The 15,280-nt window shown below is 39.4% G+C and overlaps 1 protein-coding gene across 2 annotated transcripts in view; it reads left to right on the top strand.

The window, feature by feature from the left end:
- Nucleotides 1-15,280, top strand: part of DMXL1 (Dmx like 1) — a 222,789-nt gene that overhangs the window by 85,403 nt on the left and 122,106 nt on the right. For both annotated transcript variants that reach the window (XM_089673106.1, XM_089673173.1), the window contains exons 11-17: nt 994-1,244; nt 2,238-2,922; nt 4,466-4,587; nt 6,851-6,940; nt 7,011-7,113; nt 9,935-10,054; nt 13,402-13,626. In XM_089673106.1, the coding sequence (XP_089529232.1) occupies nt 994-1,244; nt 2,238-2,922; nt 4,466-4,587; nt 6,851-6,940; nt 7,011-7,113; nt 9,935-10,054; nt 13,402-13,626 (1,596 nt within the window). The remainder of the gene's footprint in view (nt 1-993; nt 1,245-2,237; nt 2,923-4,465; nt 4,588-6,850; nt 6,941-7,010; nt 7,114-9,934; nt 10,055-13,401; nt 13,627-15,280) is intronic.

Here is a 15,280-nt window from a genome sequence, read left to right on the forward strand (position 1 = left end):
ATATAAACTCAATGTAATGTAATGTAATGTAATGTAATATTATATGATTCAAGTCACAAAAACAGATAATACAGGTTTCTTCTTTCCCTCCTTGGAAACCGTTTTGCCTTTATTGAAACCGCTTTTTCGGAATTAAACTAACCATGAACAGATCCATTTAACGTTTATTATTATACAGGATTTGTGTAGTGCCAACAGTTTGAGTAGCACTCTTTAAAATTATAGGACACAGTACAGTTAAATTACAATTCAATACATATGGGTTCTGAATGCCCTGCATGCAAAAGCTTACAATCTAAAGTGGGTCAGCTACAAGTGTATTATTATTATTTATTATTTTTCATGCACATGTATTTGTAGCGCTGCACCATTATTAGACTCTGATCCTTACTGTGTTTGGTGCCTAGGTTGTGGCACCTGAGTGCTGGCTGCTTAGCGTGTAATTGGTTAATAGCGCAGGAGATATTACACTTATTACAAGTGTATTAGGGCATCTGCAGTTTTGACCATTTGATGTTTGTGCCAAATGCCATATTATAGGAGAAAAGTGATTGTACAAAAGCTGCATGCACATACTAGCCATTGTATGATCAAATCTTCCATTCTTTCTTTTCAGTATTTAAGCAAATATTTGTTGGGTATAAAAGCCAGGGGTTGGCATATAAATGGGCCAGTTGTCGATGTAGAAGGCCTAATAAAGGTCATGGTCAGCTGGCCAGTTTATATGCATAATAAATTTATGCAGTTAGGAGTACAATCCAGAAATCTCCATAAGAGCTAAATCGACAAAATATGTTATGAGTTGCATGTGTTTTCTAGAAAAATTACTACCACGGGGTGTCAATCATTGGTGATTTTTTTAATATAGACTTTGCCTTGAAAATATGTACTGCCATTGTTTCTGGAACAGTCACACACTCATATACTGGTATAAATAAATACTAATAGTTTTTAACTTCTTCCTTTTTGTGCTTTCTTTTCTAATCTTATTAGATGATGATAATGAAATCAATTCAAAATTGCCGAATGAGAAAATGGACGTGAATGGGGAAAAATCATTTGTGAATTCTTCCAGTGTCTCCTTTCCATCATCTGTTATTGATCATGAAATTGAAATCCTGCTTTCTGAATGGAACAAGAATCCAGACATGCTTTTTAGTATCCATCCTGTGGATGGCTCCTTGCTTGTATGGCATGTTGACTGGTTAGATGAATATCAACCTGGCATGTTTCGCCAAGTGCAGGTAATTATTATCGGGCAAAGCTAGAAGCTAGACATGATTTCCCATGATATGACATCTGGCATCACACAGGCAGAGTAGGATTCCAGAGCCTTGGTCAAGTGTAGAAATGCTGATTCCTAGTAGTTAATGTGATAATAAACCTTTTGGTTTTTTTCATTTTTTAATTAAAATAACAAACATGCCTATACTTACCTGCTCTGTGCAGTGCTTTTGTACAGAGCAGCCCCAATCCTCCTCTTTTTGGGGTCCCCTGCCGGTGCTCCTTGCCCCTCCTTTTCAGCGGGTTAATTTTTACTAATAATGGCGGCGATCAGCGACTTATTCCGAGACTGCGGTAGGCATTCTGACACTGGGGGGAACTGACTTGGTGTCGCTGACATCCCCAGTGACGACAATACTGTGATCAGTGCTAATAAAAAGCACTGACACTGTACTAATGGCACTGGGCAGGAAGGGGTTAACGTGGGGTGATAAAAGGGTTAACTGTGTGCTGTTTTACATTGTGTCCTGTGTTAGTGCTTCACTGTAAGCACACTGCTTTGCATGGCTGTGCACAGCCATGAGAAGCAGTGTGCACGAGCTGACAGGGAGAACTGTTTTGTTTACTAACAGTTCTCACCCCCATCGGGGATCTTTGGTAATCACCGGTCGGGACCCGGTGATTGACAGCCAATCACGTATATATATATGTGGTTTCACGCACTCGTGCCGCCCTGTAGCAGTATATCTGCTTTAGGGCGGACGGGAAGCAGTTAATGAATAGAATGCATTAAGGTAAGAAACCTTAAGGCTTTAGAACCACTTTAAAAAGTTACGTGTTTTGATTCCCTATTTTTCTTTTTTTCACTTGGGCACTCACTCTTTTATTGTCTTATTAGGCCAAGTAACTAGGCTTTTGAAGTTCCAGTTGTTTTTTTTTTTTTTTTTTTTTTATTAAAAAATATTCAAAGAGCAAATTATTTAACAGTTCATTAGCATTGCTTTATTTTTCAGGTATCCTTTTCATGTAGAATTCCTGTAGCATTTCCCACTGGAGACGCAAACTCCCTCTGTCGAAGTATAGTGATGTACGCAAGCACTAAAAATGTAGACTTGGCCATCCAGCAGGGCAAACAAAAGCCTGCATCTATGGCACGATCCACCTCTATGCTCATTTCTGCTGGGCAAAGTAAATCAAACAGCTTAAAGCTGAGCATCTTTACTCCCAATGTGTTAATGATATCCAAGCATGCAGATGGTTCCCTGAATCAGTGGCAGGTGAGCTTTGCTGAAGAATCTGCATTTTCCACTGTGCTCAGCATTTCCCACAAGTCTCGATACTGCGGCCATCGGTTTCATCTGAATGACCTTGCCTGCCATTCTGTTCTGCCACTGCTGCTGACCACGTCTCATCACAATGCCCTACACCCAACAGAGGAAAATGGTGATATTGGGACACCTAACAAAACACCTTTACAAAATGGAGAGAGTTTTATAAACAACAATGGAGAAGAAGCGTTAGAAAGTTATCAGGATCCTAATGCAGTGTACAGTGAACTTATCCTTTGGCGAGTTGATCCTATCGGACCTCTTTCTTTTTCTGGTGGCGTTTCTGAACTGGCTCGTATCAATTCCCTTCACGTTTCTGCCTTCTCCAATGTTGCTTGGTTGCCCACCCTTATACCAAGTTATTGTTTAGGTGAGTCTTTATCCAGGCATCTTTGTAATTCCAATGTATCTGTGTGTGACAGTGGTCCAGACCAGTAGATCATAAACCATGTGACTCTCCTCCTTTTTATGATGCCCAGGACAGGCTCCCAGCATGTTCCGAGCTCCCGTCTTGCGGTTTTATATGTCTCCCATTATGAGGTTCAGCAGTAATATCCAATTTATATTAATTTGATATATTAAATATATTGAATACCTGTTTTGAAATTGGCTCAAGAAGAAAAAGATGACAGACAATAGTAAATGTGACAGATGTAGCTTAACAGGGTCTGCGGAATGTCTTAACATGGGCACTACAATAACCACTTGAGCTCTGGAAGGTTTTACCCCTTTCATGACATGACCATATTTTGCTATTCAGCACTGCACTACTTTAACTTTTTTTCACACATAGAGCTTTCTTTTTTGGTGGTATTTGATCGCCACTGGATTTTTTTTATTTTTTATCATATAAACGAAAAAAGATCAAAAATTTTAAATAAAAAACAAACGAAATAATGTTTTTTACTTTCTGCTATAAAAAATGTCCAATGCAATTTAAAAAAATCTAATTTCTTTATAAATGTAGGCCAAAATGTATTCTGCTACATGTCTTTGGTAAAAAAACAAAAAAAGATCTCTGGATGGGAACTGACATCCCCAGTGACATTAACACAATGATCAGTGATAATACTATACACGGTCACTGTACTAATGACACTGTCTGGGAAAGGATTAACATCTAGGGGGGGATGAAAGGGCTACCCGTGTTCCTAGCAATGTATAATGTTTGCTGCTTTTTTTTCCTTCTCCGTGTCAATATACGGCTCTGGGCTGTGATTTGGACACTGCCAGTCAGCAGATCTCAGCCACAAATCATTGTATGAAACCAGCTGACAAAATCCCACTGTGTCCAATCACAACGGGAAGCGGCTGGGGGAATGGGGGGGGGGGGGGAATACACTGCCGGTGTACAGATACATGATTGTGCCTGTACGAACTGCCCACCTGCAGTAAAATGCACGCAGGCAGCAGGTGCTTAAAGTATAACTAAAGGTAAAACTTTTTTTCTTTTTTGTTTTGGGTCGGGTGGAGAGGGATTAGAACACTTGTCAGGTTTTGTTGCTATCTGTGTCCCTTAAGAGTGGTTCATCTTCTCTACTTGTCCTGTATATTGTTATAATCGAAAGTGAAAGTAAAAAATGTTTAGTTGTCCCCAGAACAGTAATAGAAGCAAAATCTACCAGTTGGGGCTGTAGTTCTAATGTCAATAAGGAATTTTGGAGGGATTTCCTCTCACTTCCTGTTTTGGCTATCCATATTTTAAAAAACAAAAAGGTTTTGCCTTAAGTTCTAGTTTAAAGTTGCTGGTATATGGCAAAGAAATACATCTTACCATGGCCATCTAATCATGCAAATTAAATGCTATATATCAAATATTTTTGTTACTGAGTTTTTATGTCACATATAATAGTGGTTTTTCAAGGCACTTTATTGATCTGGCCTAGGAAGCTGATCTATTTGTACTTTTACAGGTACATACTGCAATTCGCCAAGTGCATGTTTTGTTGCCAGCGATGGGCAGAATTTAAGGTTGTATCAGGCTGTAATAGATGCTAAAAAGCTGTTGTGTGAACTGTCCAATCCTGATATATCAGTAAGTGTGTTTTCTATTTCTGCCTGTATACCCACAATTAAATCATTCATGTTGTTTATATGTTGGCAGGATTTTAAAGTCTGCCTATCAAAAAAAAAAAAGAGTGGGGCATATTTGATTAATGCATCTTTAATATTTTAAAGTTCAGTTGAAACTTTTTTTTTTTTTTTTTAGACAGTGTGGAAAATAATTAGAACCTGTTTTTATATTTGTTTTTTGTTTTTTTTGCTGCTCTCCTTGGCTCCGTTTAAAGAGATTTCACCTCACGTACTGTCCAATCAATAACTGTTTTACGAGAGGAGAAGTGAGAGAATACCTGCCCCTCTCTCATTTTCCCCTATTTTACAAAAACAAAAAAAAAATTCTGCCATTGACTTTCCTTTATTTTTTTTCTGGTAAAGCCATTATTGGTAAAAGTGAGGCAAAGTCTTACTAATTATGCATTGGGTTAGCAGTCAAACCCAACAGTGGTTTTCAGTCTTCTCTACTTTATCCAGAACTAGACCATAGTTTTGTGGAAGTACACTTTATGTAAAAATGTACAAGTTCCATGCAAGAAAAGGCCCTAGTCACAAGTTTCTAGTTTGGACCATGTGTGTACATGGTCTGGCTACTGCTCCTGAGCCAGTTGTGAGATAGGAAAAAAAACTGCCACTATGTATACAGATAATATAAACTATATAAATATTGTTTTCTTAAATTAGTACACATTGATAAGATTGTTTACTTTAAAGTAGAGTGTTTCACATCTTTAGTTAAAGTAAGATTGCATATCCCATGCCATTATTGCCAAATGGGTTATACCTGTGCAGTTTAATTTATATTGGTCGTATACATCAAACATAACGTTTATCATTTCGAACTCATCTATACAAGTAGAATGCCCAAAATTGGCATACATAAATTATGAATTGGCAAGAAAGAAAGACATGATTGTAGAAGATAGGCAGGATATGGTTATTGAGAAAAGAAAAAAGAAAGGTTAAGAAAATAAGGTGCTCTTGTTGAAAACTGTATACAAACTACATTGTCATGTTTTAATTATGTGAATTGCAAATACCTCTTTGCACACATAACATAATGGATATTTAACCTTTTATTAAGTGTAATAATTCCTCAGTCTATAGTGTGTGGAAGGGTACGATATGGTATACCCTAGGGCAACTCCGTATATAAAGAAGTTGCAAAGTCTAATATACATAGGGAATTGTAATTAACTTTTTCCATAGATAGGCAGATTTAATTACACAAACTGTGTCAGTAGTAAACCCTGTACAGGCTTGCAAGGCTGTTTGTAATATTGCAGATCGTTCATAATAAATATACACATCCCAGTATATCTTCTTCTAGTATAGAAGGCTTAACATAGAAATTAACTCAAATGTGAGGATTTGCTTTGGTATTGAGAACTTTTTGAAAAGTTGGGTGTGCCTAAGCAGTAACCTGAAAATGTACCTTGAAAATGTGTACTTCTTGGTATGTTAATCACTTGCCACCCAATGGCGTCCCAGAACGTCCTTGAGTTTGTGGTTAGACTGGGGCCATGGCTGCAATTTCAGCCATGTCCTCAATATCGGTCTTTTTCAGCCAGGGATTCTGAATAAATGAAAAGTGATCCAAGTGGCTAACTAGCTGCTGGATCACTTTTACACCAAGGAGCCCAGGAGTGAAGCCGGAAGTTCTGCCGGCTGACCCTAGAGATGGCTGAGGACCGGGAAGTCCCTAATCCTCTCTTTTATCTGAGAAATTGGAAGTGACGAGTATTTTGCCACATCCGGTTTCCGTTTAATGTAAACAGACCGTTACCGGCCTGTGAAAGCATCAGGTGAACTGATCTTGGTTTGATCTAATGCTTTCAAGGGTAGATATCTGGGGTGTAATAGACCTCAGATCTCTCAGTAAAGGAAAGAAGTATGTAGGCATTGGGAGCTTTCCAGTACCCAACGATTACTGCGCTGGGAGTGCACTCTCAGCGGAGAAAAATGTTTACATATGGATGCAGATTGGTGTTAAAGCCACCTACCAAAAAGCTGTATATATTCATACTTCTGGTGGGAACTGGTTATAGAGCCCCTCAAGGCCATTGTACTGTAAATTGCACACAGATCAGAGCATCTCTGTATATGCACAGCTTTCCCACTGTTGCTTGACCTTTTTCACAGAGATGTGGCTTCTATACACTGATCAGTCATCCATATAGGTTCATTTTACTATATTGCATTAATGACAATTGTCATGTGGCTCTGTTTACATTCATTTACAGACATACGTTGGAGAAGTTTTCAACATTATTAGTCAGCAGTCCACTGCTAGACCAGGATGTATTATAGAACTGGATGCCATTACTAGCCTAGTAAGTATCAGCATCGTCTTCAGATGTTTTGCTGCACTTCCTCGTACTAATTATGTTGTCTTGTGTTTAGTATGGCAGAAAAACACAACTGTTGCATGTCTTTCAAGAAGACTTCATAGTTGGAAATCAGAAGATTGAAATATCAGGAGTCAATGGCATTTCATCGAATTCTGGTAAGGCTTTATTTACATGAATTTTGAGGATTTTGTCCCCTTTTGATCAGTTTTTTCAAGCATTCACTTACATTCTTGAAATGTCATGTAGTTTGTTACATTTCAAAAAGGTCTAGCGGGTATAGTACCTTTGGAACATTTGCACTTTAATCACATGCAGATTACAAACACATCCAACGTGTTTGGTAACATATTTTAAAATGTGATCTTGTGTCTTTCGTTCCTCCCAGATGTTGTCAGCTGACCACAGTTGATCAGTCAAGTTAGAAATTGGCCCAATCATTATTGTCTTTCCTCTGCCTGCATTACTCATATTCTGTTCCCTCCTCTCTTAATGCACATAAGCTTTCTAGATTCAGTACACCAATCCTATGGAGTGCTCAGTAGAGCTTGTTAGATCTCCTGCTTTGAAGGTGACCAAATTCTGCTTACACATTCCACTACCCTAATATGTTTTAGTTAAACGTTAAACCCAAATTTTATTAAAAAAGCCACAGAGAAAGCTAAAATCTTGTTTAATCAAAAAGTTTTATAACTTGATTACAGTGGTTGTAAAGTCTTTTTTTTTTTAATTTAAATTAAAATAAAAAGAGGTTTATGCTTACCTGCTCTGTGTAGTGGTATTAAACAGAGCGGCCCCTTAACGCCTCTTCTGTAGCCCCTGCCGGTGTTCAACACTCCTCCCCTTTTTTCGTATGCCCCCAACCTGGCCTGTATGCATCCATAAACCCACAGAGCTCTGCCCAAGCGCCCCTCCACTCCCTTCTCACAGGATTTGACTGACAACAGCAGATGCAAATGACTTAGGTTAGTATTTAGGTACACGAAAAGGGGCTAGTGGAAGGTTTGTCTTGCCTAATGCAAGCATCACTAAATGGCGGTCCGGATGCGGACTGAGTCACTGTCCCATCCGGCCGTTTAAGAGCCTTTTTCTTCCTCCAGCCATCTCGCGATCATCCTCACAAAGCTGACAGCAGGAAGAAGGGCAATTCTGAATAGAGGGCGGGAGCTGCCCAAGGTTAACAAGCAGGTGATTGGTTGCTAGGATGAAGGGCAGTCCTAGCAAGCAAGCACTCTGTCAATCAGTGTCTGTGTAAGGCAGGACAGTGTGGGGGGGGGGTGAGTTGAAAGGGCTAAGGACAGTATTGTGAAGGGGTACTGATGTGAAAAGGAGCCAAGGACTGAATGGGGGGGGGGGCTGTGGACTGAATATGGGGAGGGCTTAGAACAGTAATGTTGGAGGGGGGGGACGACGACTGAGGACAGAAGTGTGGGGTGTTGATGACATTAAAATTAAAGTGGAGGAGCTGAGGCCTGAAATGCTATGTAGGGGGGCTGAGAGCATTAAAGTGTCGGGGGGGGGGGGGCGCTGAGGACAGTAACGTGGGGGGCTGAACTGTGGTGTGTGGAGGCTAAGGACATTAAAGTGCGGGACTGAGAACTGTAATGTGGATTGGTTGAGGACAGTAACATGGAGGGGGGGCAGAGGACAGTAATGCCTACGTGAGATTCGCATCTTTGATGCCTGAAAATTTTACTGCCAGGACCTCAGTGAATTTTAATTCAATACCCCTGCCCTAATGCATAGAATGCATTAAGGTAAAAGAAAAAACTTGTAACTTTATAACCACTTTAAATGTAGAGAGAATCAATTAAAATGGTTATTAAGCCTAAACATTTTTTACTTTAATGCATTCCTTGCATTAAGGTAAAATGTTTTAAGCATAAGAAACAGTATCCCTCCTCACCGTCCACCAACCCCCGCCCCCTTACACTGTCAATTAAAGCCAGTAACAAGGGAGCGAAGGGTGTGCCTGAGTCTGATTTGTCTGTGTCTACAGATGCAGACAGTGGGGCTCAAGAGTGAGCACATAGATATTCCCCCATAGGAGACAATTTCCAATGGGGTAACACTGAGAAGAGCAGGAGCGTTGGCGGGGGACCCAAGAAGAGGATGTTCGGTGCGGCTCTGTGCAGTACCATTATATAGAGCAGGTAAGTTTAAACCTGTTTAAAGTTATTGTAAATAATTAAAAAAAATAAACTGTAAATTGTAAATTGTCACTTCATTGGGTTGGATAGAAACCATTAAAAAATTAAACTACCAGAAATCAAAACTGTGTAAATTGTCTGGGTGGCTGACATAAAAGGCTATTACTGTCTGGAGGATGTGAGGACTGAAATGGTATAGAGTTCTGTGTCAGCAAACCACAGAAATGGTTTAATCTTTAAAACCGTGTGAAAAATATTAGATAAGCAGGGCATGTGATACACTTATGGGGAAAAATGAGCATGTGATAAAAACTTGAATGACCAACATTTTAGAGCTTTCATTTCAAGAACTGAATGTGGGCCTCAGGGAAAACATTCCCTCTGTGACCCATCAGTAAACAGGACTTTTTTTTTTTTTTTTTAAGGCTAATGTTTTGTTCCTTTTGGCAGGCGGTACTGAACTTTTCCCCCTGTGCTCTGGATTATGGATGGTTCCTCAGCATCCTCACAGAAAATGCATAGCCCTTGCAGTGCTAGGGAACCCCACTGCAAGGATGTTTTTTTCACTTCAGTTCAGCTTTAAGTCTGCCTTTTTCCTGCTTTGATTAATAAAATGAGACCATCACCATTTCACTCACATGTTAAGACTGGTGAAGATATGGAACTGCTGCCCACCAAAAAAAAAAAATGAACCTCTCACAATAAAACCAAGAAATTAGACTGGTTACAATAGGTAGCAATTTGATGCTTTGTTCAAGATTTCATGTATTTGCCTTTTAGTGAAATTAGTGACAGAAGACTAACCATTTGGCTTTTTTTCCCCCGATAGACCGCTCCTACAATGGATTTTCTGAAACATTTTTCCTGGTGGTAATTGAATGTACCAAAGAAAAACGTTCAGTATTACACATGTGGAAATTACATTTAAAATCTGTTCCTGTCTCCGTGGGTATGGTTTTGTATGTTACTATGCATGAACACCATTTCTTCTGAATTATTTCTTAGGCTTTCTTTTTTACTTTGTCTCCTAGATTGTAAGCTCCAAGAAACAGGGCCCTCCTATCCCACTTGTATTGAACTGTATTGTTGCTGTATTGTCTCCCTTTATATTGTAAAGTGCTGAGCAAACTGTTGGGGTTATATAAATCCTGTATAATAATAATAATCTGGCTATACCATTGTATGACACAAGCTCTTTCAGAGTGCAATGCTTCTCAATCAATAGGAATCAGTTTTTTGCATGTCATATGAAACTCAGAGTGAAAGTTTTTTTTTTTTTTCTACTATTAAGGGTGCTTGTGTGGCTTTGCATACAGTGCCTTGAAAAAGTATACCCCTTGAAATGTTCCACATTTTGTCATGTTACAACCAAAAACGTAAATGTATTTTATTGGGATTTTATGTGACAGACCAACACAAAGTGGCACATAATTGTAAAGTGGAAGGAAAATGATAAATGGTTTTCAACATTTTTTACGAATAAATATCTGAAATGTGTGGCGTGCATTTGTTTTCTGCCCCTTTTACTCTGCTACCCCCAACTAAAATCTAGTGGACCCAATTGCCTTCAGAAGTCACCTAATTAATAATTAGGGTCCACCTGTGTGTAATTTCATCTCAGTATACATACAGCTGGTCTGTAAAGCTCTCAGAGGCATCATGAAGGCCACGGAACACACTCGACAGGTCAGGGATAAAATTGTGGAGAAGTTTAAAGCAGGGTTAGGTCATAAAGAAATATAACAAGTAGGGATGCATCGACATTTCGGTGACCAAAATGTTTTGGCCGAAAACACCCCTTTCGGCTGTAGGCCAATATGAAAAAAAAAAAAAGCACCGATACAGGTGCCGAAAAAACCTTGCCCCTCGCTGCTGCCCATCACCTGCCGCTGCTTGGTAGTTCTCAGCCGGAGCAATGTCCCTTCCGGTTCTTGCCAATTTTTTTTTTTTTTTAAGCACTAGATCAATGCTTTTTTGATCTAATGCTTTACATTTCAGAGGAGAGATGTGGGGTCAATAAGAGGACCTGTCACTAATTTCTATCACAAGGGATGCATACATTCCTCGTGATAAGAGTAAAATTTTTTTTAAACGGACAGTTAAAAAAAAAAAAAAAAAATTAACTAAATTAAAACAAAATAGTTTAAAGAGCCCCCGTCCCCCCGTTCTCGTACGTAGTGGTGAATGCATACGTAGGCCATACCCACATATGTAACGGTGTTCAAACCACACACGTGAGGTATTGCCACGAACGTCAGAGCAAGAGCAATAATTCTAGCGCTAGACCTCCTCTGTAACTTTACACTACTAACCTGTAGAAATCTTTAAAGCATCACCCATGGAGACTTCACGAGTGTACGCAATTTTAAAGCTTGACATGTTGGGTATCTATTTATTTGCTGTAATGTCTTCTTTCATATTTTACAAAAAAAAATGTATTTTTTTTTTGTTGTTTGTTTTTTTTTTTTTTTTTTAATCGGTATATTTTTTTCCCCAAAAATATATATTCATTTTTAAAAACTGCGCGTTTCGGTTTCCGGCCAAGTGCATTTTGATTTTTTGGTTTCGGCACCAGAATTTTAATTTCAGTGCACCACCACTAATCCCAAGCTTTGAACATCTCACAGAGCATTGTTCAATCCATCATCTGAAAATGGAAAGAGTATAGCACAACTGCAAACCTACCAAAGCATGGCCGTCCACCTAAACTGGCAGGATGGGCAAGGAGAGCATTAATCAGAGAAGCAGCCAAGAGGCCCATGGTAACTCTGGAGCAGCTGCAGAGATCCACAGCTCAGGTGAGAGAATCTGTCCACAAGACAGCTATTAGGTGTGCACACCACAAATCTGGCCTTTATGGAAGAGTGGCAAGAAGAAATCCATTGTTGAAAGAAAGCCACAAGAAGTCCTGTTTGCAGTTTGCGAGAAGCCATGTGGAGGACACAGGAAACATGTAGAAGAAGGTGCTCGGGGTCAGAAGAGACCAAAATTTAACTTTTTGGGTTAAAAGCAAAGCGCTATGTGTGGTGGAAAACTAACACTGCACATCGCCCTGAATACACCATCCCCACCATGAAACGTGGTGGCAGCACAATGTTGTGGGGATGCTTTTCTACAGCAGGGAAGATGGTCAGAGTTGATGGGAAGATGGATGGAGCCAAATACAGGGCAATCTTAGAAGAAAACCTGTTAGAGTCTGCAAAAGACTTGGCAGAGGTTCACCTTCCAGCAGGACAACAACCCTAAACATACAGCCAGAGCTGAAATGTAATGACTTAGATCAAAGCATATTCATGTGTTAGAATGGCTCAGTGAAAGTCCAGACCTAAATTCAACTAAGAATCTGTGGCAAGACTTGAAAATTGCTGTTCACAGACACTCTCCATCCAATCTGACAGAGCGTGAGCTATTTTGCAAAGAAGAATGGGCAAAACTTTCACTCTCTAGATGTGCAAAGCTGGTAGAGACATCCCCAAAAATTGTAATTGCAACAAAAGGTGGTTCTACAAAATATTGACTCGGGGGCTGAATACAAATGAATGCTACACTTTTCAGATATTTATTTGTAAAAAATATTAAAAACCATTTATCATTTTCCTTTCACTTCACAATTATGTGCCACTTAGTGTTGGTCTATCACATAAAATCCCAATAAAACACTTTTACGTTTTTGGTTGTAACATGACAAAATGTGGAAAATTTCAAGGGGTATGAATAATTTTTCAATGCACTGTATGTGCTTGTGGAGGTTTGCCTTATTGACAGCGTCACTGACCACCAAAGAGCAGTATGTAACACGCAAAGCAGGTTGTGCAAATTCACTTTGGTGACGCTATTGAGAAAAACATACACCTGTACTTAAACAATACTTGTAGAATACAATTGTACTCTTAGGCAGTAATGAGAATCTCCCCTCCTGTGTTGGCAATCACATGCATGTATATAATTAGGATGAGAAATATATAACGTTTCTTTTTAATGGTGTTGAAATGGTTGCTTTTAGTTGCTCTAAAGTGGTACTAAATCCATTGATTTAACTCTTTATCAAGATCGTTACTTTCAAGGCATGTCGTGACTGATAATTGTCAGGGTTGCTTGTTCTCTAAGGAGAACTGTCAAGCCTTCAAATAGCTGGTGTCATAACTGATTGCATGTGCAGCACCATACAAACAGAAGCGAAGATGACAGCTTCCTTGTCTGTAAAGGATATGAAGGTTTAGTTCTGCTTTAAGTGTAAGTTTTATAATGATTTGTTGCAGACATAATTTACTGAAACTTCATCCTTTCTTATTACAGAGGATAGGTCAAACTCCAACTCATCTGAGAATGTTCCACCCAAAGAAGACTCCTTTAGTTCTGCTTCAGGAGAGAAGGTGCAGTCACCTCTTACACAAAGGTATCAAACATGCAAAGCAAATCTTCAGAGTACCAGCAAGATGACCCTTTCATCAGAGCTTGTATACAGCCAAGAGTTGAGTTTGCCGGATGCTGTTGAAGTCATTAGTGTTAAACCGTCTGCAGGTAACAGTTGTTTTTTTGTTTCCAAAAAATGATGGAGCCGTGTTCACACTTATGCAGTCATGTAGCTGACTGTTGGCCTAGAATTACTAATTCAAACAAACGAGTGGATGTTGGGTACAGATGGGAAACTTCTTCTGCTAGAGTAGTAGGCCTAATGGTTTTGTAGAGCAGTTATTAAACTAAGTTTAATGCTTGCATTTATGGAAGAATTAGAACCTTTAGACTTAAACCATTATACATCTTATATAGGAAAGATTGCAAAATTAGATTTACCCCCTTGTTTAGCTTTACTTATTTTTTTATTAGGATGACTCATATCTGGAAAGGTCTAAGGTCCTCTGTTATATGTGCTGTTGCTGCCCTGTCAACTCCTTCTTTTCTCCGTTTTTGCGAGCATTTTCCTTTTTATATTTTTTTTTCTTGAAAATATGAAAACATGGATATGTTAATGAAAATGCATTAATTAACCACTTGCCCTCCTGAGGATTTACCCCCCCCCTTAATGACCAGGCCTCTTTTTGCTACTCAACGCTGCACTAATTCAACTGATAATTGCACGGTCATGCAATGCTGCACCCAAACTAAATTTACGTCCTTTTTTTTCACACAAATAGAGCTTTCTTTCGGTGGTAATTGATCACCTGTGCGCTTTTTATTTTTCATGCTATAAACAAAAAAAGACCCAAAATTTTGAAGAAAAACAATATTTTTTACTTTCAGCTATAAAAAATATAGTAAAAAAAAAAAAATAGTAAACTCAAAGTTAGTTATAAATTTAGGCCAAAATGTATTCTGCTACATGTTTTTGGTGAAAAAAAAATCCCAATAAGTGTATATTGATTGCTTTGTGTGAAAGTTATAGCGTCTACAAACTATGGTATAGATACTGCAATTTACGCCATTTTTTTGCTATACGTGAAAGTTATAGCGTTTACAAATGGCGGGAAAGATACTGGAATTTTTTTAAAAAAATTTATACTAATAATGGCGGCGATCAGCGACTTATGGCGGCGATCAGTGACTTATGGTAGCGATCAGCGACTTATGGTGGGACTGCGGCGGACATTCTGACACTGGGGGGGAACTGACTTGGGGTCACTGACATCCCCAGTGACACCAATACATTGATCAGTGCAAAAAAAAAAAAACACTGACACTGTACTAATGGCACTGGGGAGGAAGGGGTTAACTTTATTATTTAGTGAAAGGGTTAACTGTGAGGGGAGTGTTTTACTAGGGGGCAGGGGTTTGTGCTGCAGAGAACACCACTGATCGGGAGAGAGAAACTCTTCTCTCCCGATCAGCCTGTCAGGAGCTGTCAGGGAACTAACAGAGAGCAGAGCTACTGCAGCCCTGCTCTCTGTCAGTGATTGCCGCTAATTGCCGGGACACAGCCAGAAACTATCGGCTGTGACCCGGCGACTGACATCCGCGGCCGTGATCGGCGGGACAAGTAGGGCGGTGGCGCGCCTCACGTGCGCCCCCTGCCTGTTTACAAAGCGCACGTTTTAAAACGTGGTTTTGCCCAGCCGTGCCACCCTGCCAATGTATTTCTACAGTGGCTGGGCGGCATGTGGTTAAATGCCTACTGCATTTTAGTACGTGTTCAGTGCATTACTATGCTGGCTATGCTATAATACGTTTTCTAGAAACA

This window comes from Staurois parvus, unplaced genomic scaffold (genome assembly GCF_062004578.1).
Source record: "Staurois parvus isolate SC_StPar_1 unplaced genomic scaffold, SC_StPar_1.0 ptg000004l, whole genome shotgun sequence".
NCBI classification, from domain to species: domain Eukaryota; kingdom Metazoa; phylum Chordata; class Amphibia; order Anura; family Ranidae; genus Staurois; species Staurois parvus.